This window comes from Stegostoma tigrinum, chromosome 45, assembly GCF_030684315.1.
Source record: "Stegostoma tigrinum isolate sSteTig4 chromosome 45, sSteTig4.hap1, whole genome shotgun sequence".
Taxonomy (NCBI): Eukaryota; Metazoa; Chordata; class Chondrichthyes; order Orectolobiformes; family Stegostomatidae; genus Stegostoma; species Stegostoma tigrinum.
In genome coordinates, this window is record NC_081398.1 from 7,479,726 (window position 1) to 7,503,594 (window position 23,869).

The window sequence follows — 23,869 nt, forward strand, 5'->3', positions numbered from 1 at the left end:
ATCCAGGCTTGAAGTTCAGGGTCATCTTTAATTTCACGCTCGGTCTTATAGTAATACATGACGATTCTGGTGACAAATCTGTTAAGGATCAGGAATGAAAAAGTGTATTAAGATTTTGCCTGTCAGGCTTTTTAAATTCATATTTGGGATGTGTGCACAAATGGATAGGTCCAGTTTTTTGACATTTGACCCTAGTTTCCCCAGGAACATGCTGTTGGATGGTCTGCTTCAGCCACAAAGGATGGTGCTTCCCCTACTTCTGTTCCAACTGGGATGAGCTGGTGTGTGAGTTGGAGGACTACTCAGGGAAGATAGTGTTAAGACTCACCTGCAGCCCTCGTCCTCACAGGAGTGGTAATGTATTCTGTAACATTTAAGTAAACTGCTTCAAAGTTACCATGGCCACCATAAAAGCTGAACAGTTTGATTGTAAAGTATTCATTGGGAAATCAGGCCAGGTTTGATTCAAAGAAACTATTTTTTTTCGTACCAGGTGACATTTCAAGGCAGATTGTTAGTGATTGAAAAGTAAGCACGCAGGCATTTGTGGAAGTGCATTGTGTGACTTCAGAAAATGGTACACCAGCAGGAGGAGCTTGTGATGAGCGGATAGCTTCAAAACTGTTTGCTATTGACAAAGAATCAAGCTTTGATTATACATTTTTGCAGTTAAGGTTAAAGTCGTCACACTTCCATCTGGTAATGCAGGTAAATAAACTAGCATTTAAAAGGCTATGCATTTAGCTCAGTTGCTGATTGTGCTAAATAACAGGAAGCTCAGAAGGTTCACTTTTTAAGAGTATATTGATTAAGGGTACTAGTGTGGGTTGCCTCATCCTCCATGAAAGAAAGATTATTTAAAATGAGCTTTGAGTTCCAATATTTTAGTTGCCGGATTAATATCATTGATTTTATATTGAAAAGGGCCCTGTTGGCAATTAATAGCAAGATGTTTGTGGAGTTTTCCCTGCTTCATACACCTTTGAAAATGGTCGGTGGGATGTGGATGTTGAAGACATGCTCACATTTGTAACAGATCAAATCGGCAGGGTAAAGGAGGGGAAGCTTTTTTCACAAAGTAAGGAATCCTGAAATTCAGCAGAGTCACTTGGACCTCGCATTTAATTCCAGCAACCTTATTTTGATTGTTGCATGAATGGTCATGAATAAATGGAGTCAACATAAATGGTCTTAAAAGAACAGATAATGTCTTAAAGTTTAGCATAGCCAAAACATACAAATAGGAGCACAGTGTGGACAGATTGGGCTGTTTCCATGCTGTGTGACTCTGGAAGACTGGTTAAAGAGATTAGATCACACAGAATAGAGGGAGAACTAGCCATTTGGATACATAAGTGGTATGGAGGGAGGAGACACAGGGTGATACTGAGGGGTTGTTTTTCAGACCGGAGGCCTGTGACCAGCAGTGTGCCGCAAAGATCAGTGCTGGCTCCACTACTTTTTGTCATTTATACAAATGATCTCAAAGTGTGAATAGAGGAGGTATGGTTAGTAAGTTTTCAGAAGACATCAAAATTGGTGGTGCAGTGAGCAGCAAAGAAGGTTATCTCAGAGTACCATGGATCCTTGATCAGATGGACCAATGGGCCAAGGAGTGGCAGATGGATTTTAACTTAGATAAATGTGATGTATTGCACATTGATAGGGCATATCAGGGCAGGGCTTATGCACTTAATGGGAAGGTCCTGTGCAGCGTTGCTGAACAAAGAGACCTTGGAGTTCACAGTTCCTTGAAAGTGGAGTGGGAGGTAGACAGGATAATGAGGAAGGTGTTTGGTATGATTGCCTTTATTAGTCTGTGCATTGAATATAGAGGTTGGGTCATCATGTTGCAGCTGCACAAGACATTGGTGAGGCCACTTTTGGAATAATGCATTCAATTCTGTTCTCCCTGCCATAGGAAAGCTGTTGCAAAACTTGAAAGGGTCCAGAAAAGATTTACAAGGATGCTGCTGGGGTTGGAAGGTTTGAGCTCTAGGGAGAAGCTGAATAGGCTGGGACTATTTTCCTTGCAGCGTCAGAGGCTGAGGGATGATCTTATAGAAGTTTATAAAATCATGAGGGGCTTGGGTGGGGTGAATAGTCGAGGTCTTTTCCTTGGGATAGCAGAGTCCAAAACTAGAGGCATAGGATTAAGGTGAGAGGGGAAAGATTTAAAATGGACCTCACAGGCAACTTTTTCACACGGAGGGTGGTGCGTGTGTAGAATGAGCTCCCAGAAGAAGTGGTGGAGGCTGGTACAATTACAACATTTAAAAGGCATCTGGATGGGTATATGACTAGGAAGGGCTTAGAGGGATATGGATCAATAGCGGCAAATGGAACTAGACTAATTTAGGAGATCTGGTCAGCATGGCTGAGTTGAACCAAAGGGTCTGTTTCCATGCTGTACATCCACATGACTCTGTGAATCTATATGTTATTGGCCATTCGGCCCTTTGATTCTACTGTGCCATTTAATATGATTATTGCTGATAATCCAACTCTGCGCTTTATTCCTGTTTTCTCCTCAAGCCCTTTGATCCCTTTAACCCTAAGAACTATGTCTAACTCCTAATTGAAAACATTTAATGTTTTGGCCTCAACTGCTTTCTGTGGCAGAAAATTCCACAGGCTCGCCACTTTCTACGTAAAGACATTTCTCTTAGTCTCTGTCCTAAATGGCCTACCTCATCTGTCTGGACTGTGACCCTCTGATCCTGAAGTCCCTGATCATCAGGAACATCCATCCTGCATTTGTGCCCTGCTAGAATTTTAAGGGTTTCTTTGAGGTTTCTCTCTCATTCTTTGAAATTCCAGTGGATACAGTCATAATCAATCCAGTCTCTCTTCATACATCAGTCCTGCTACACCAGGAGTCAACCTGGTAAACCTTTGTTGCACTCTCTCTACAGCCAAAATATCCTTCCTCAGACAAGGAACTGAAACAGCACACAATATTCTCAGGTGGTCTCACCAAGGCCCTGTATAATTGAGGCAAGACATCCCTGCTCCCGTACTCAAATTCTTTCGCTTTGAAGGCCATCATACTAATTGCTTTCTTCACCATTTGGTGAACCTACAATACTTCTTTTCAACAACTGGTGCATGAGGAAACCCAAGTCTCATTGCACATTCCCTATTTCCCAATCTATTGCCATTCAGATAATAATCTGCCTTCCTGATACCAAAGTAGGTAGCCTCAAAATTATCCAGATTATGCTTCATCTGCTATTCATTTGCCTACTCACTCAACTTGTCCAAATTGCACAGAAGGATCTCTGCTTCCTCCTTACAGCTCACTCTCCCACCCAGCTTTGTATCATCTGCAAATCTGGAGACATTAGATTTAGTTCCCTCAATAAAATTATCAGTATATACTCTGAATAGCTGGGGTCCAAGCACTGATTCCTGAGATGCCCCACTAATCATTGCCTGCTACTTGTAAAAGTCTGTTTATTCCTACTTGCTTGTAAGTATTCAGGAAAATTTGCTGCAGTAGATTTGAAACTAATAATAGAAGGTATGATGGTTGATAGGCAAAGAACAGCATTTCCCATAATTAAAATAAATTTACATCCCTTTGAGGCTTGGAACCCAGCAGAGAAGATGATCTAACCATGGCTAACAAGAAAGTTTAAGTATGTATTAGATTAAAGCAAGAGAGTTATAAAGTGCCAAGAAAGTGCTAAGGATTGGAAGCATTTTATAATTCAGCAAAGTACCAAAACCCTAATGAAGAATATGGAAATAGATTGTGAAGGTAAGCTGGCAAGGAACATAAAAAATAGATTTTAATCACTTGTACAGACATGTGTAAAGCAAAAGATGACTAAAGAGAAGTGTGGATTCTTTAAAGGCAGTGATGGAAACCTTTTTCTTATTCATTCACAGGATGAGGGTATCACTGGCTGGGTCAGCATTTATTGCCCTTCCCCTAATAGCTCAGAAGGTAGTTAAGAGTCAACGACGTTGCTGTGGGTTTGGAGTTGCATGTAGACTGGACCAGGTAAGGATGGCAGCTTCCTTCCCTAAAGGACATTAATGAACCTGAAGGGTTTTTCCAACAATGGCTTCGTGGACATCATCCAACTCTTAATTCCAGAAATTGTTGAAATTTGTTGAATTCAAATTCTACTATCTGCAATAGCAAGTTTTGAGAAGATTTGTAGCTCAGGTTGAGGTTCTGGATGTGAGTTTGCTCGCTGAGCTGGAAGGTTAGTTTTCAGACGTTTTGTCACCATTCTAGGTAACATCATCAGTGAGCCTCCGATGAAGCGCTGGTATTATGTCCTGCTTTCTATTTATCTGTTTTGGTATCCTTGGGTTGGTGATGTCATTTCCTGCTTTGGTGATGTCATTTCCTGTTCTTTTTCTCAGAGGGTGGTAGATGGGCTCCAAATCAATGTGTTTGTTGATGGAGTTCCGGCTGGAATGCCATGCTTCTACGAATTCTCGTGCGTGTCTCTGCTTGGCTTGTCCTAGGATGGATGTGTTGTCCCAATCAAAGTGGTGTCCTTCCTTATCTGTGTGTAAGGATACGAGTGATAGTGGGTCATGTTGTTTTGTGGCTAGTTGATGTTCATGTATCCTGGTGGCTAGCTTTCTGCCAGTTTGTCCAATGTAGTGTTTGTCACAGTTCTTGCAAGGTAATTTGTAGATGACGTTCGTTTTATTTGTTGTCTGTATAGGGTCTTTTAAGTTCATTAGCTGCTGTTTTAGTGTGTTGGTGGGTTTGTGGGCTACCCTGATGCCAAGAGGTCCGAGTAGTCTGGCAGTCATTTCGGAAATGTCTTTGATGTAGGGGAGAGTGGTTATGGTTTCTGAGCCCGTTTTGTCTGTTTGGGTTTATTGCTGAGGAATCGGCGGACTGTGTTCATAGGGTACGCATTCTTTTTGAATACGCTGTATCGGTGATTTTCCTCTGCTCTGCGTAGTTCCTCTGTGCTGCAGTGTGTGGTGGCTCATTGGAATAATGTTCTAATGCAGCTTCGTTTGTGGGTGTTGGGATGGTTGCTCCTGCAGTTTCCTGATATCTTTGGCCAGGTTGATGTTGATGGACTGACCACACTATTAGAAGAACCGAAGACACACACACCAGACCCCACCAACCTCATCAGCAAGGACAACATCATCAAGCTAGTGGACCCATGCCTCACCATCCACTTCACTTTCAATAACAAAACCTACAGACAAACCAACGGTACACCCATGGGATCTCCGATATCAGGGTTCTTAGCAGAGGCAGTAATGCAGAGACTCGAACAAACAGCTCTGCCAATCATCCAACCCAAACTTTGGGTCTGCTACGTGGATGACACCTTTGTCATCACTAAACAAAACAAATTAGAGGAAACCTTCAAGACCATCAATAATACCCTTTACTGGCATAACATTCACAAAAGAGGAGGAAAACAACAGCAAACTGCCACTCCTAGATGTCACAGTAGAGCGAACAGTCAATGGGGAACTTCAAACCAGCGTCTACAGGAAAACAACACATACGGACCAAATACTGAACTACAGGAGCAACCATCCCAACACCCACAAACGAAGCTGCATTAGAACATTATTCCAACGAGCCACCACACACTGCAGCACAAAGGAACTACGCAGAGCAGAGGAAAATCACCTATACAGCGTATTCAAAAAGAATGGGTACCCAATGAACACAGTCCGCCGATTCCTCGGCAATAAACCCAAACAAACAGACAAAACGGGCTCAGAAACCATAACCACTCTCCCCTACATCAAAGACATTTCCGAAATGACTGCCAGACTACTCGGACCTCTTGGTATCAGGGTAGCCCTCAAACCCACCAACACACTAAAACAGCAGCTAATGAACTTAAAAGACCCTATACAGACAACAAGCAAAACGAACGTCATCTACAAAATACCTTGCAAGAACTGTGACAAACACTACATTGGACAAACTGGCAGAAAGCTAGCCACCAGGATACATGAACATCAACTAGCCACAAATCGACATGACCCACTATCACTCACATCCTTACACACAGATAAGGAAGGACACCACTTTGATTGGGACAACACATCCATCCTAGGACAAGCCAAGCAGAGACACGCACGAGAATTCGTAGAAGCATGGTATTCCAGCCGGAACTCCATCAACAAACACATTGATTTGGAGCCCATCTACCACCCTCTGAGAAAAAGAACAGGAAATGACATCACCAAAGCAGGAAATGACATCACCAACCCAAGGATACCAAAACAGATAAATAGAAAGCAGGACATAATACCAGCGCTTCATCGGAGGCTCACTGATGATGTTACCTAGAATGGTGACAAAACGTCTGAAAACTAACCTTCCAGCTCAGCGAGCAAACTCACATCCAGAACTATATGCAATGGATAAGATTTGAAACAGGCCCCCAGAGTGATACCTGGGTCTCAAAATCAACGGTCTCACAAGAATACCACCAGACCATCCCCTCACCATTTTTATAATGGGGAATGAGGAAATGGCAGAAGAACTAAAGAAATTGTGGTTGTCTTCTCAGAGGAAGATATGTAAAGACTTTCCAGAAATATTACAGAACCAAGGAATGAATTTGAATGAGGACCTGAAAGGAATTATTATTCTTAAAAAACAATAAATTCGCAAATTTAGTAAAAAGGTCGTACAGGAGCAAATAATGGAACTGAAAGTTGATAAATCCTATGTACCTGGCTGTTGAAATAATGGCTGCATTGTTGGGCATTAATGTTGATCTTCATTGCAAGGGAGTTCGAGTGCAGGAGTGAAGGTTCCACGCTGCAGTTATACAGATCCTTGATGAGCTCTCACCTGGTATACTTTGTACAATTTTGATGTACTTATCTAAGGAAATAAATACTTGCCACAGAGGGAATGCTGCTCTGAAAGCATTCCCATCACTGGAAGAACTGAAATTATCACTTACTCATCAATTGCTTCCCATAGGGGCAGGCCATCATCCATGTAACAGTACCCTCTGAGTTTTGTGACTCCACGGTCCTCCAGGTTTTCTGGCAGACACAGTGACCGGTAGGTCAGCCTTTGGAAGGCTTGTGAACACAGCCAATGAAAATTATCTTCTCTGACACCAAACATCTTTGGAAAACAAGAGAGAGATTAGATACTAGGACTGCCTGACTTAGAACTTGGATAGGAACTAGACTGTAAAGATTGTTTGGCTCCTTTTCAAAGATGCAAGACTGAAGACGACAGCATGAGATGACCCTCTTTAAAGGAGCAACAGATACATTGAAAGATAAATTTAGCATGAAGCGACTTTGGACGTCTGTCACACATTGTCACAAATGTAAAGCAAAATGCTAACAGACACAAGGCACTCACACATAACTGGGTCACATCATCTAAAAACCAAAGAACTGCAGAAATCAGAAACCAAAATCAGAAATTTGTTGGTAAAATTAAGCACGTCTGCCAGCATCAGTGGATTGAAAGCAGTGTCAACGGTTTAGGTCCAATGACCCTTCTTCAGAACTGGAAGGCCATCTCATGCTGTCGTTCAGTTCTGAGGAAGGGTCATTGGACCTGACACATTGACTCTTGCTTTCTCTCTCCAGACGCTGATTGACCCTGCTGGTTTTCCAGCAATTTCTGCTCCTCTAACTTATCATCTGCTTCACCAAAGAACATGTTTCTAACCTAAATACAAAGCTGAGAAAAAAAATGGGAGGAAACCTGTGACGGTGAGTCAGCCATGGCCCAGTGGGTAGCACTAGCACCTGAACCAGACAGTGATGGGGTTATATCTCACTCCAGAGGTTTGAATATAAAATTCCAGGCTTGCGGTCCAAGATCCGAGATCTGAGGGAGTGCTGGGATGTCTGACATACTGGTATCATCTTTCAGATGAAATATTAAACGCAGGTTGTACCTGCCCTCTCAGGGGGGTGTAGAATATCCCAGGGCTGTGATTTTAGAGAAGAGCAAGTGAGTTAGCCTTGGCGTTTGGGGATAATGCTAATAACTCAGTCATTAACATGCACCCATGCACAAACAGGCCTGAGTTTCTGAAGCTATTGCAGCCCCACTAAATCCCGGGACAAAAACCTACCTATGTGAACATTCTGTGCAGCACATTTACTGAATTGAGTTATGCTCTATCTTGTGCTTTAGGCCAATACTAGTCTCTCCATTCTGAGATCCCATTGAGGCTGGATGTGTCTGTGAGTTCATGGTCCCTGAGTCTACCTTCTCCTTATCCCTCAATGAAACCCTTCAAAACTTGATAAAGCACTCCTTCATTTACATCTGTACTTTGTGGATTCTCAAATACAGCTGTCTAAGGCCTCCCTCCTCACAAGCTCATTCTAGACTTGAATCTCTCACTTACTCATGTCAGAGTCACATCATCAGTTATGTCATCATGATTTACATGAGTCTTATTATACCACAGGTTACATTTAAAGTCAAAGATCTCTGATCAGAAAATTATCCCAGCATCACTTAGTGAACACAAAATGAATTTCACTGTATTTGAAGTGTAATTAAGGAGCCCAAACAAGGAAATTATGTAAAACAGAGCTTACTTGGCTGATAGATCCACCATTGCCTATCAGTTTCAGTCTTGCATGGGTGTTGATGTATACTGTGTACCTCACATGAGGAGCCAGAAGCTAAAACGTAAACATAATATTAAAATAATGTGGTTAATCTTTGGAATTCCCAATCTGCGAGATGCAGGGTCACTGAGTAAATCCAAGGCCGTGATCAATAAATCTTTGGCCTCTAAGGTAATCCAGGGATATGGGGACAGAACGGGAAGGTTGAGTAGAAGATTGGCTATGATCTTATCGAATGGCAGCGCAGACTAAAGGGGCTGATGGACTACTTCTGCTTCTTATGAACTTCCAGACGCACTTTTTTTTGGCAAAGGGTAAAACTAATAAATTAATATACATTTACTTCATTGCAAGTGGCCTGAGAGGTAAGGGAGATGAAGTTAGGGCATGGTTGCGAACATACATTTCATCGCTATTACAGAAATGTAGTTCATGGATGGACAGGGCTGGCATCTTAATGTTCCAGGATATGGGTGCTAAAGGAAGGGCAGAAGTTGGGAGAAGATGCTGCAAGACTGCAGTGGTTTGATGTTTTTGGTTAGGGCAAACATTACAGCTGTGCTGAGGGAGAATATTCCAGAGAGATTGTCCAGTCAAGTTATATGGGTGGAACATAAAAATAAAAAAGGGATGATCACTTTGTTGGAATTGTATTACAGGCTCTGCAAGCGTCTGTGAGAAATTAAGAAACAAATACATAAGGAGATCTCAGATATCTGTAAGAAAAATAGGATTGTAATGGTAGGGAGCTTTAATTTTCCAAACATTAGCTAGGACTGCCATAGTGTTAAGGGCTTGGATGGAGAGGAACTTGTTAAGTGTGCACAAGAACATTTTCTTATTCAATATATGGATGTTCTAGCAGAGATGGAACAATACCTGACCTTCTGTTGGGAAATAAGGCAGGGCATGTGACTGCGGTGTCAGAGGGGAAGAACGTTGGGGTAAGCGATCATAACTACTTGTTTTAAAATAGTTATGGAAAAGGAAAAAGATAAAGTTCGAAATTGAAGAAATGCCAATTTTGACAGTATTAGAAAGGTGCTTACAAAAGTTGATTGAAGAAGGCTATTCGCAGGTAAAGGGCCGGTTAGGAAGTGGGACACCTTTAAAAATAAGATAACGAGTTCAGAGACTGTACATTCCTGTTAATGTGAAAGGCAAGTCTGGTAGGTGTTGGGAATACTGGATGGCTAAAGAAATTGAGGCTCTAGTCAAGAGAAAGAAGGAGGCATATATCAGCTACAGGCAGCTGGGATTGAGTGAATCCCAGTAAGAGTATACTTAAGGAGGAAATCAGGAGGGCAAAAATAGGACATGAGACAGCTTTGGCAAATAGTGTCAAGGAGAATCCAAACAGATTCTGTAAATACATAAAGGACAAAAGAGTAGCTCGGGAGAGAATAGGGCCCCTTAAAGATAAATGTGGCTGCCTCTGGGTGGAACTTCGGGAGATAGGTGAGATACTAAACAAATATTTTTGTTCAGTATTTGCAATGGAGTAGGACATGGAAGGTACTGAACTTGGTGAAATAAATAGATATCTCGAAAAGAGTGCATTTTACGGAAGAGGAGTTGCTGGAGGTCTTGAAATGCATAAAGATAGATAAATCCCTGGGCCCAATTAGATGTTTCACAGAACCTCGTGGGAAGCCAGGAAAGTGATTACTGGGACCCTTGCTGAGATATTGTATTATCAATAGCCACAGGTGAAGTGCCAGATGGTTGGGAGTTGGCTAATGTGTGCCATTATTTATGAAAGGCTGCAAGGAAAAGCCAAGGAACTATTGACTGGAGACCCCCATGTAAATTGTTGGAGGGAATCTGAGGGACAGGATTTACACGAATTTGGAAAGGTAAAGGCTGATTAGGAATAGGCGGCATGGCTTTGAGAATGGGAAATCATGTCTCGCTAACCTGATTGAGTTTTTCTAGCCTTAACAAAGAAGATTGATGAAGGCAGAATGGTAGACATTATCTATATGGAGTTTAGCAAAGCTTTTGACAAGATTCCCCATGGTAGACTGGTTCATAAGGCTAGATGACTTGGGATTGAGGGGGAGTTAGCCAATTGGATATAAAATTGGTTTGAAGGTAGAATACAGAGGGTAGTGGTGGACGGTTGTTTTTCAGACTGCACGCCTGTGATGAGTGGTGAGCCACAAGGATCATTGCTGGGTCCATTGTTTTTCATCATTTATAGAAATGATTTGGATGTGAATGGAGGAGGTATGGTTAATTAGTTTGCAGATGACACCAAAATAGATGGTATAGTGGACAGTAAAGAAGATTATCTCTGAGTACAATGGGACATTGATTATAAGGGCCAATGGGCCAAGGAGTGGCAAATGGAGTTTCATTTATGTAAATGAGGGACTGTGTTTTAGTAAGGCAAACCAGGGCAGGATGTTTATAGTTACAGGTAGGCTCTGCGGAGTGTTGCCGAACAAAGAGACCTAGGGTAATGGGAACTGCAGATGCTGGAGAATCCAAGATGATAAAATGTGAGGCTGGATGAACACAGCAGGCCCAGCAGCATCTCAGGAGCACAAAAGCTGACGTTTCGGGCCTAGACCCTTCATCAGAGAGGGGGATGGGGTGAGGGTTCTGGAATAAATAGGGAGAGAGGGGGAGGCGGACCGAAGATGGAGAGAAAAGAAGATAGGTGGAGAGGAGAGTATAGGTGGGGAGGTAGGGAGGGGATAGGTCAGTCCAGGGAAGACAGACAGGTCAAGGAGGTGGGATGAGGTTAGTAGGTAGGAGATAGAGGTGCGGCTTGGGGTGGGAGGAAGGGATGGGTGAGAGGAAGAACAGGTTAGGGAGGCAGAGACAGGTTGGACTGGTTTTGGGATGCAGTGGGTGGAGGGGACGAACTGGGCTGGTTTTGGGATGTGGTGGGGGAAGAGGAGATTTTGAAGCTGGTGAAGTCCACGTTGATACCATTCGGCTGCAGGGTTCCCAAGCGGAATATGAGTTGCTGTTCCTGCAATCTTCGGGTGGCATCATTGTGGCACTGCAGGAGGCCCATGATGGACATGTCATCTAAAGAATGGGAGGGGGAGTGGAAATGGTTTGCGACTGGGAGGTGCAGTTGTTTATTGCGAACCGAGCGGAGGTGTTCTGCAAAGCGGTCCCCAAGCCTCCGCTTGGTTTCCCCAATGTAGAGGAAGCCACACCATGTACAGTGGATGCAGTATACCACATTGGCAGATGTGCAGGTGAACCTCTGCTTAATGTGGAAAGTCATCTTGGGGCCTGGGATAGGGGTGAGGGAGGAGGTGTGGGGGCAAGTGTAGCATTTCCTGCGGTTGCAGGGGAAGGTGCCGGGTGTGGTGGGGTTGGAGGGCATTGTGGAGCGAACAAGGGAGTCACGGAGAGAGTGGTGTCTCCGGAAAGCTTGAAACTGATGTCCATTTCAAGCCCACCGACTCCCACAGCGACCTAGAATACACCTCCGCCCACCCACCCTCCTGCAAAAATTCCATCCCCTATTCCCAATTCCTCCGCCTCCGCCGCATCTGCTCCCACGATGAGGCATTCCACTCCCGCACATCCCAGATGTCCCAGTTCTTCAAGGACCGCAACTTTCCCCCACAGTGGTTGAGAACGCCCTTGACTGCGTCTCCCGCATTTCCCGCAACACATCCCTCACACCCCGCCCCCGCCACAACCGCCCAAAGAGGATCCCCCTCGTTCTCACACACCACCCCACCAACCTCCGGATACAACGCATCATCCTCCGACACTTGCGCCATCTACAATCCGACCCCACCACCCAAGACATTTTTCCATCCCCACCCCGTCTGCTTTCCGGAGAGACACTCTCTCCATGACTCCCTTGTTCGCTCCACACTGCCCTCCAACCCCACCACACCCGGCACCTTCCCCTGCAACCGCAGGAAATGCTACACTTGCCCCCACACCTCCTCCCTCACCCCATCCCAGGCCCCAAGATGACTTTCCACATTAAGCAGAGATTCACCTGCACATCTGCCAATGTGGTATACTGCATCCACTGTACCCGGTGTGGCTTCCTCTACATTGGGGAAACCAAGCGGAGGCTTGGGGACCGCTTTGCAGAACACCTCCGCTCGGTTTGCAATAAACAACTGCACCTCCCAGTCGCAAACCATTTCCACTCCCCCTCCCATTCTCTAGATGACATGTCCATCATGGGCCTCCTGCACTGCCACAATGATGCCACCCGAAGGTTGCAGGAACAGCAACTCATATTCCGCTTGGGAACCCTGCAGCCCAATGGTATCAATGTGGACTTCACCAGCTTCAAAATCTCCCCTTCCCCCACCGCATCCCAAAACCAGCCCAGTTCGTCCCCTCCCCCCACTGCACCACACAACCAGCCCAGCTCTTCCCCTCCACCCACTGCACCCGAAAACCATTCCAACCTGTCTCTGCCTCCCTAACCTGTTCTTCCTCTCACCCATCCCTTCCTCCCACCCCAAGCCGCACCTCCATCTCTTACCTACCAACCTCATCCCACCTCCTTGACCTGTCCGTCTTCCCTGGACTGACCTATCCCCTCCCTACCTCCCCACCTATACTCTCCTCTCCACCTATCTTCTTTTCTCTCCATCTTCGGTCCACCTCCACCTCTCTCCCTATTTATTCCAGAACCCTCACCCCATCCCCCTCTCTGATGAAGGGTCTAGGCCCGAAACGTCAGCTTTTGTGCTCCTGAGATGCTGCTGGGCCTGCTGTGTTCATTCAGCCTCACATTTTATTACCAAAGAGACCTGGGGTGCAGGCGCATAATTCGTGGAGTTGAGTCGCGGGTAGATAGGGTGGTGAAGAAGACATTTGGCAGGCTTACCTTCATCGTTCAGTGTAAGAGTTGGGACATCATATTGTGGCTATACAGGACATCCATTAATCTACTTTTGAGATACTGTGCACTATTCTGGTCACCCTTCTACAGCAAAGGTGTTGTCAAACATGAGAGGGTGCAGAAAAGATTTACAATGATGTTGCCAGGACTGGATGGTTCAAGCTATGGGATTGGCTGAATAGGCTACAGCCTTTTTCCTTGGAATGTCAGAGGCGGAGGGGCATTCTTATAGAGGTTTATAAATTCATGAGGGGCATAGAAAACGTGAATAGCCGAGGCCTTTTTCACAGGGTAAGGCAATCCAAAATTGCAGGACATAGGCTTAAGGGGGGAAGGGAAATATTTAATAAGGACCTGAGGGGTAACCCTTTCAGACAGAGGGTGGTGTGCGTACGGAACGAGCTGCCAGAGGAGGTGGAGGAGGTGGGCACAATTACACCAGTGAAAAGGCATCTAGATGGAAACACAAATAAAAAGAGCTTTGAGGCATATGGGCCAAATGCTGGCAAGTGGGACTAGGTCAAATTGGCTTGGTCTGGTTGGTGTGGATGAACAAAGAACAAAGAAAATTACAGGACAGGAACAGGCCCTTCAGCCTTCAAGCCTGCGCCAATCCAGATCTTCTTTCTAAACCTGTCACCTATTTTCCAATGATCTGTATCCGCCTGCTCCCTGCCCATTCATGGATCTGTCTAGGTACATATTAAATGACACTATCATGCCCGCCTCTACCACCCCTGCTGACAACATGTTCCACCCACCACCCTCTGTGTAAAGAACTTTCCACGCATATCTTCCTTAAACTTTTCCCCTCTCACTTTGAAATCATGACCCCTAGTAATTGAGTCCCCCACTCTGGGAAAAACGTTCTTGCTATCCACCCTGTCTATACCTCTCATGATTTTGTAGGCCTCAATCAGGTCCCCCCTTCAACCTCCATCTTTCTAATGTAAATACCCTAATCTACTCAACCTCTCTTCATAGCTAGCGCCCTCCATACCAGGCAACATCCTGGTGAACATCCTCTCCAAAGCATCCACATCCTTTTGGGAATGTGGCAACCAGAACTGTACGCAGTATTCCAAATGTGATCAAACCAAAGTCCTATACAACTGTAACATGACCTGCCAACTCTTGTACTCAATACCCCGTCTGATGAATGAAAGCATGCCGTATGCCTTCTTGACCACTCTATCGACCTGCGTTGCCACCTTCAGGGTACAATGGACCTGAACACTCAGATGTCTCTGTGCATCAATTTTCCCCAGGGCTTTTCCTTTTACCATGTAGTTCGCTCTTGAATTGGATCTTCCAAAATGCATCACCTCGCATCTGCCTGGATTGAACTCCATCTGCCATTTCTCCACCCAACTCTCCAATCTATCTATATTCTGCTGCATTCTCCGAGCGCCCCTTTACTATCTGCAACGCCACCAATCTTAGTGTCATCTGCAAACTTGCTAATCACACCATCAATACCTTCCTTGAGATTATTTATGTATATCACAAACAACAGTGGTCCCAACACAGATCCCTGTTGAACGCCACTGGTCACAGTTCTCCATTTTGAGAAACTCCCTTCCACTACAACTCCCTGTCTCCTGTTGCCCTGACAGTTCTCTATCCATCTAGCTAGTACACCCTGGACCTCATGCGGCTTCATTTTTTCCATCAGCCTACCATGGGGAACGTTATCAAACACCTTACCGAAGTCCATGTATAAGTCATGAATGAGTTGGACCAAAGGGTCTGTTTCTGTGCTGTACATCTCTATGACTCTATGAATGTTTGCAAGCATAATGGCAATTCGGAATCAAAATCAAAAAGTTTTGTCGAAACGCAACAGATCTGGCAGTATCTGTGGGGTGAAAGCAGAGTTAACATTTCAATTCCAGTGACTCTTCATCAAAACTCTTCATCATTAATGCCAGTTCTGATGAAGAATCACTTGTCTCAAAACGTTCGCTCTGCTTTCTTCCCACAAATGCCAGACCTGCCGAGTTTCTCAAGCAATTTCAGTTTTTGTTTGGGATATTCAGCACCTTAAGGAGGTTGTCATCTCCAACTAGAAAGCAGTTATTACCCATTCCCAATTGCCCCTTAAGAATGTGTTGGTGAGCTGTCTTTTTGAGCTGCTCCAGCCCATGTATCCCAATTAGCTGAAAGTACGTCATGATTCCAGGTCAAAGTGCAATTGCTGCCTTGGCTGTAGTCAGATGCACTATCCCCTCTAATTTTTCTGTGCTTGCGAGGGCTCTACATTGCACTGCACAGTACACCCTTGTGTACACTTGTCTCTATCCCTGATAATGGGAACTGCAGATGCTGGAGAATTCCAAGATAATAAAGTGTGGAGCTGGATGAACACAGCAGGCCCAGCAGCATCTCAGGAGCACAAAAGCTGACGTTTCGGGCCTAGCTTCACACTTTATTGTCTCTATCCCTGCGCAGTTTAGAGACAGTCTATAGAGCAAGAGGGAAACTTCCAAGTCTGAGCTGATACATGTGCAGTAACATTCACGCCAGAGAACTGTCAGGAAATGACTGTCTCCAGCAAGGTTGAATGTAATCACCGTGCCCCATGTCCCCCTTGACATTCAATAGAATTATCATTGCTGAACCCATTCATTAATAACGTGCGGGTAATTACACTGACCCAGAAACGGAACTGGACTTGATATGTAAATAACATGGCGATAAGAGCAGGTATAAAGGCTAGGAATTCAGCAGTGACTAACCCAACCCTAAAGCCTGACCACCAGCTACAAGGCACAAGGCAGGAGTGTGATAGAATATTCCCCATTTGTCTGGATGTGTGTAGCTCTAACAACACTCAAGAAATTTAACATCAACCAGCACAAGGCTTGATTGGCACCTCATCCATCATCTTCAATATTTGCTCTCTCTTTACCAGCTTTAGATATCATGTATAATAGGCACTGAAGCCGATCACAAAGACTCCATCAACATCATCTTCCAAACCTACAACCACTACGATCTAGAAGGATAAGGGCATCAGACACATGGAAACATCACCACCAGTAAGTTCCCCTTTCAACCCCACACCATCTCGGCTTGGAAATATGTTGTCATTCCTTCACTGTCACTGGGTCAAAATCTTGCAACTCACTTCCTAAGGTCATGGAGGATGTACCCATACCCCGAGGACTGCATCAGTTCAAAAAAGCAGCTCACCGTCACCTTAAGGTCAACTATGGGTTCACAACAAAACCCAGCTTAGCCAGAAATGCTCAGATCTCATAAACGTATTTAAAAAGACCTTGAAATAGTGCAGATGTAGTTTACCTGAATATTACCTAGACTGGAGGATTTTAGTGTGCGGAAAGATTGGGTGGGGGAGGGAATCCTGGTTTGAAATGGAAAAAATGAGGGGTCTGGATAAAATGGATAAGATGGCCTGTTCCCCATGGTTGAAAGGTGAATAAAGAAGGGGCATGATTTTAAGGTAAGAGATCAGCGAGTTACAGTTTTTTCAAGGTGAAATGTTTTGTTGCAGGTTCTGGAATTCACTGTTTATAAGGGTGGTAGAGTATAAAAGGGTGTTAGAGACAGAAGTGTTCATAACATATAACAGAAATAGAATAGCCACATGAAGTGCCCTAACTTATGTGGTTAGAAAAAAAAAGAACTGGAAAGTGGTATTAGGCTGGATGTCTACTTATTGGATGGCAAGGTTGCAATGGGCTGAATGGCCTCAATCACTATTGTAAATTCCTTTGAGTCAATGACATCCCTACTCCTTACAGTCACCAGCTACAATTTTCCTGAACTAAATTGGGAGCGATATTCTTCCTCACGCCTCCTACCTTGTGAATGGGGTGCACAGACGGCAGTTGCCTGATAGTGGCCAAGCTGAATGTCTCAGCGATCAGGTGAGTCTTCAGGAGGTGGGAGACCAGCTCAAAGTGTTGAAAGTCACAGCTCCGCACCCACATCTTGGCCAGCAGCCAGTCCAGCTTTGTGTCCGAGGGAAGGAAAATGGGATTGTCTTTTCCCGGGGTCTGCTTCAGCTGTAAGCAACAAGAATGATTAAAATGGAGCTTTAAGAAGCCTATGTATCATGCAATAACAGAGGAGGGAAAGGTTTTAAGTTGGGGATTCCAGAATTTGGGATCCCAGCAGAATGATCTTCAATGGCTCGGCAAAATCGGGGGTGCAGCTGAGTCCAGAGTTGGAGAAGAGCCGAGATCTTGAAGACATCTTGGGATGGAGGAGGTTACACTGATGGGGAGACGTGAGGCTATTGGAAACAAGGATGAGAACATTAAAGTTCAGGCTTCACTAGATTGGCCAGCAAGCGTGTTGTAGATGGGTGAACAGGATTTGGTGTGAGTTTTGACATTTTTTACCTCATCATAGAATAGAATCATAGAATTCCTATAGTGTGGAAGCAGACCGTTCAGCCCTTCGAGTCTGCAATATGCAACTAAACATGTTAACTAATGCAAACTGATGGTGACGGACACTTTTCAAACAGGGCACAAACAGGGCACTTACAGATGACAGCTCAATGCTGTTTGTACAGCAGCAAATCTACACTTGCTGTCTGAGGAACTGAACCAATGCTTTGTCCTATTAGGTGTCTGTTTTAATGTAGAACGTAATTATACCCCTCTAGAGTCATTTCTGATGTCTCATGCGGTGACTACAGATTGGAAAATTACTCATGTCACTCACTTTTTAAGGATGACAGAGGGAAACCAGGGAGTTACAGAGCGGTTAACCTGAAAGCTGTGGTGGGGAAATTGGAGTCTGTAGTCAAGCATAGGGAACTGATCACCATGAAAAGTTTAAGTTAATTAGGGAGAGTCGGCAGGATTCAAAATCGGTATGTCACGCCTCATAAACCTGATAGAAGTTTTTGAAGCGGTGACAAAGATGGTGCACAGAGATAAGTCAAAGAATGTTGTTTATATGAACTTCCAGAAGGCTTTTGTTAATGTCCCGCATAAGATACTGTGAGCTGAGGTGGAAGCCCAAAGATTTGAGGGTAAATTACTGACATGGATAAGAAATTGGTTGAGCGGCAGGAAACAGAGAATTGGAATAATGGGTAAACACTCAAATTGGCAGGCCTCAATTCTTTTTTTGTGAGCAGAACGTTCCCCTGCAACCAGTGAAGGTGTAAGACCTGCCCATTTACCTCCTCCCTCCCCAGTACCCAAGGGCCCAAACACCACTTCACCTGCACTGCTCAGAAACAAGTCTACTGTATTGACTGCTTACAATGTAGTCTCCTCTTTACAGGGGAAACGAAGCATAGACTGGGTGACTGCTTCTCAGAATACCTGTATCCTGCTCATGAAGAAAAGACCCTGAGCTTCCAGTTGCCTGCCACTTTAACATACCATCCTGTTCCCTGGCCAATAGCTCTGTCTCTGGCTTGCTCCAGTGTTCAAGCGAAGCTCAGCACAAGCTGGAAGAACAATATCTCATGTTCCACTTGAGGACCCTGCAACCCTCTGGCCTCAATATCGAGTTCAATAATTTTAAATCCTAAATTCTCCCATGTCCTAGCCCCCAACCCTACCCATCAGGCCTTGTTATCACATTGCCTGCCATTACACACTACCTATTGTTAGCCATTAACAGTCTCCATTAACAGCTATTCACCCTCTTAGCCAGATTGCTATCCTCTGTCTATCCAACTGCTCTTCTCTCTCTATCGTTTATCCTATCGTTTATTCTCTACCCTATCTTCTGTATAAACCAACATTTTCCTATCTACCATCAGTTCTGAGGAAGGGTCACCAGACCTGAAACGTTAACTCTGATTTTTTTTCTTCATTGACATTGCCAGACCTGCTGAGCATTTCCAGCAGCTTCTGTTTTTGTTTAGGAGCTGAGTGGCCGTGACAGAATCCAAACTGGGCGTCACTGAGCACTTGCTGCTTGATAGCACTGTTAATGACACCTTCCATCACTTGGCCGATGATTGAGAGTAGACTCATGATGCGGTAATTGATTGGGCTGGATTTGTCCATCTTTTTATGTACAGGGCATACCTGGACGTTTTACCACCTAGTCGAGTAGATGCCAGTGTTTTAACTGTACTGGAAAATCTTGGCCACGGCAGCAAGTTCTGGAATACAAGCCTATAGTACTTTTGCTGGAATATTGTCAGGGCCTGTAACATTTGCAGTGTCCAGTGTCTCCAACCGTTTCTTCATGTGACATGGAGTGAATCAAATTGGCTGAAGACTGGTATCTGTAATGCTGGGGGCCACTGGAGGAGGTTGAAACAGATCATGCACTTGCCATTTCCAGCTGAAATTGCTCCGAAAGCTTCAGCCTTCTCTTTTGCATGGATGTGCTGGGCTGTTCCATCATTGAGGATGGGAATAGCTATGGAGCCTCCTCCTCCAGTGAGTTGTTTAAATGTCCACCACCATTCACAACTGGATGTGGCAGGACTGCAGAGGTAGATCTGATCCGTTGATTGTGGGATCGCTTAGTTCTGTCTATCACTTGCTGCTTATGCTCTTTGGTGTGCAAGTAGTCCTATTTGGTGGCTTCACCAGGTTCGATGTTGAAGTTAATTTATTTATTGCCATGTGGATCTTGTTACAAAATACAATGAAACATTTATATGGTGTCACTGCACTCCTATGCCATCTTGAAACACAGAAAAATAAACCAAAACATACAATAAAAAGAAATAAAGAAAGTGCCTAACTTTACAGTCCTTCTTGTTGAGTCCATCATGGGTCAACAGCCAGTCCCCTTCACTGTGCCACTAGATTGAAAGTTGCCACTCTTTGGCACCATTTCACCTCCATTTACATAACCAGTGCCAACTTGGTTACACAGTGTGGAGCTGGATGAACACAGCAGGCCACACAACATCTTAGGGGCACAAAAGTTGATGTTTCGGCCTAGACTCTTCATCAGAAAATAATGCAGACAGCCTCACATAACGTGGTGGCAATGGTGAGGATTGCTCATACAACATGGTGGTCACCAGTAATAATTACCCATGAAATAAGAAGCAATGTGGGGCGACAGATCGTACCTGGCTAGCAATGGGCATCATGTAGTTCTGTTCATTACGGTAAAGCAGGCAGATCGGTGCTGCAGTGTACTGCTGCACGCCTTTAATTACATTGGCTGGAATCCCATCCAAGATCTCATAGTTGACAATGTAGATGTTACCATTCTGTAACAAACACAAAAGAGGACACTTCGATAATCAGACGCTGAACAATGGATCACATTATAATGGCTGAATTCCAATGCTCTCCTGGTTAGGCTCACATGATCCATCAACCAAAATTCAATCAAAAACCTTGCTGCTCTTTATCCTCACATGGGCTAAGTCCCACTCACCATCACCTTTTGCGTTCTGCATGTGTTCCAGACATGGCAACATCTCCATTTTTAAAATTCTGATCTTTAATTTTCAAATCCCTTCATGGCCTCAAACCATGCCATTCTTAGAACATAGAACATTACAGCACAGTACAGGCTCTTCGGCCCTCGATGTTGTACCGACCTGTCATACCGATCTCAAGCCCATCTTACCTACACTATTCCATGTACGTTCATATGCTTATCCAATGACGACTTAAATGTACCTAAAGTTGGCGACTCTACTACTATTGCAGGCAAAGCGTTCCATTCCCTTACTACTCTCTGAGTAAAGAAACTACCTCTGACATCTGTCCTATATTGGTATTTAAGGAATAATCTATAGGTATTTAAGGAATAATCTATTCACTCTAGAAAACGACAACGTTGTCGAGGAGAATGCTGAGATACAGGCTACTAGACTAGGTGGGATTGAGGTTCACAAGGAAGAGGTATTAGAAATCCTTCAGAGTGTGAAGATAGATAAGTCCCCTGGGCCGGATGGGATTTATCCCCAGATCCTCTGGGAAGCCAGGGAGGAGATTGCCGAGCCTTTGGCATTGATCTTTAACTCGTTATTGTCTGCAGGAATAGTGCCAGATGACTGAAAAAAAAGGCATACAGTGTTATAGCTTTTATTGAGAGAGGGATCGAGTTCCAGAACCAAGAGGTTATGGTGAAGCTGTACAAAACTCTGGTGCGGCCGCACTTGGAGTATTGCATACAGTTCTGGTCACCGCATTATAAGAAGGATGTGGAAGCTTTGGAAAGGGTGCAGAGGAGATTTACTAGGATGTTGCCTGGTAAGGAGGGAAGGTCTTACGAGGGACTTGAGGCTGTTTTTGTTAGAGAGAAGGAGGTTGAGAGGTGACTTAATTGAGACATAAAAAATAAACAGAGGGTTAGATAGGGTGGATAGGAAGAGCCTTTTTCCTAGGATGGTGACAGCGAGCACGAGGGGGCATAGCTTTAAATTGAGGGGTGAAAGATATAGGACAGATGTCAGAGGTAGTTTCTTTACTCAGAGAGTAGTAAGGGAATGGAACGCTTTGCCTGCAATGGTAGTAGATTCGCCAACTTTAGGTACATTTAAGTCGTCATTGGATAGCATATGGACGTATGTGGAATAGTGTAGGTTAGATGGGCTTGAGATCAGTATGACAGGTCGGTACAACATCGAGGGCCGAAGGGCCTGTACTGTGCTGTAATCTTCTATATATCTTTCATCCCTCAATTTAAAGCTATGCCTCCTTTTTTTTCTGGGATTGAGAAATGACTATATTCTCTGTGAACTCCTCCAGCTGTATAAGCCTTCAAGAGATGAGAGATTCCCAGAATCTGCTGTGACTCAACGCTCTCCTGTTTTCTTTTCCTTTGTCGCACTGAAAACCGATGAGGGAGAGTATGAGACACCAAGGCCAGTCCAAGCCCAACAGAGTCTCACCATGACAGAATGATTGGTTCTAGGTTTTCTCACTTCCTACCATGAGAGTGCTTGATGCTAAGGAACATGGGGTTCAAATGAGATTTTTCTAACATTTACACCGGATAAAAAGTTCTCTCAGAAACTGCAGGGGAAGAATCAAATCCTTGTGCTGTCCTCATCAAAGACTTGTATGTCTATTGGTTTAACCTTGGACCCTCAAAGTGAAATGTTAAACCACACTGAAGGCAGCAGGGAAGGTAGATAAGCTGGTTAAGAAAGCACATGAGAAACTTGCCTTCACTGGTCAAGCATTGAATACAAGAGTAGGCAGGTTATGATGGAGCTGAATATAACATTAATTAGGCCATAACTGGAGTACTATGTGCAGTACCGGTTCCCTCGCTATGTGAAGGATATGACTGCACCGGAGAGGTGCAGAGGACAGTCACCAAGATGTTGCTTAGGCTCGAGTGATTCAACAATGAAGAGAAGCTCGAAAGGCTGGTGTTGTTTTCCTCAGAGCTGTGAAGGCTGAGAGAGGCCCTGATTGAGGTGTGCAATGTTCTAGAGAACTCAGACAGAACAGATAAGGAGAAACATTTCCCTTCAGTAGAAGGATCAAGAACCAGCGAGCACAGTTTTAAGGTAAGAAGCAAGAGGTTTAGAGGGGATTTACAGAGAAATTGTTTCACCCCAGAGGATGGTGAGGATCTCAAACTCATTGCCTGAGAGGATTGTGGAGGCAGGAACAATTGTGACATCTACGAAGTATAAAGTTGAAATCTTGGAAAACCATGGTATGCAAGGCTAAGGGCCAAGCGTTGGGAAATGGGATTCGGATAAATAGGTGCCTGATGATTGGGTGGACACAATGGGCTGAAAGGTTTCTTTCAGTGCTGTCATACTGTACGGCTCTGACCATGTGGGTGAATGTAAAAGATCCCCTGGCTCTGTGTAAAGAAAGGCAATGGATTTCTCCCTGCATTTCTGACTAACACTTAAACGCCCAACGAAGAGCAACAGCAACAGATAGACTGATCTTTCCCTTGCGGCTAATCTGTATGGCATTGCCATGTGAAATTAAATTGCATTATTTGCTTTTTGGCAACTGTGATTGCACCTCTGAAAGTAATTCCTTTACTGCAAAGCTCTTTCAGACTTGACAATAGGAGCTAAATGTTGGTTTACTTTCCCTATTAAACGTTTCAGTTGAGGTAGTGTCATTACAGTTTGATTGTTATGTTACAAGATTGATGATCCCCTATCCCAAAAATTTATAGGACGGTAACAGCACAGAGAATGGCCAGTCAGTCTATTGTCTGTGCTGACAATTCAAGAGCAAATCGCCTTGTCACACTTCCCCAGAACCCTCCATTATAGCCTCATTTTTAAAAATCTTTGTGTAATGATCCAATTCCCCATTCAAGCCTCAATTGAACCTGCTTACTCCTCACTTTCAGGCAGTACATTCCAGATCTTAAGCACATCTCTTGTTGCCAATGCTTCTTTTGCCTTTCATCTTAAATCTCTGCCTATTTAGTTGCTAATTCTTCCACCAATGGGAACAGTTTGTCCTTCTCTACTCTGTCCAGGCCCCGTCTGATTTTGATCACCCTGAATCAATCTCCACTCGGCCTTCACTTTCCTAA

The 23,869-nt window shown here is 44.3% G+C and overlaps 1 protein-coding gene across 1 annotated transcript in view; it reads right to left on the reverse strand.

Moving 5' to 3' along the window:
* The window catches only part of LOC125448665 (polyunsaturated fatty acid 5-lipoxygenase-like), a 79,279-nt gene that overhangs the window by 7,165 nt on the left and 48,245 nt on the right, over positions 1–23,869 (reverse strand). Inside the window, exons 8-12 of the mRNA XM_059642677.1 lie at positions 20,460–20,603; positions 17,254–17,457; positions 8,548–8,634; positions 6,930–7,099; positions 1–78 (exon numbers count right to left, since the gene is read on the reverse strand). The exon at positions 1–78 is cut by the window's left edge and continues 50 nt beyond it. Of these exons, the coding sequence (XP_059498660.1) occupies positions 1–78; positions 6,930–7,099; positions 8,548–8,634; positions 17,254–17,457; positions 20,460–20,603 (683 nt within the window). The remainder of the gene's footprint in view (positions 79–6,929; positions 7,100–8,547; positions 8,635–17,253; positions 17,458–20,459; positions 20,604–23,869) is intronic.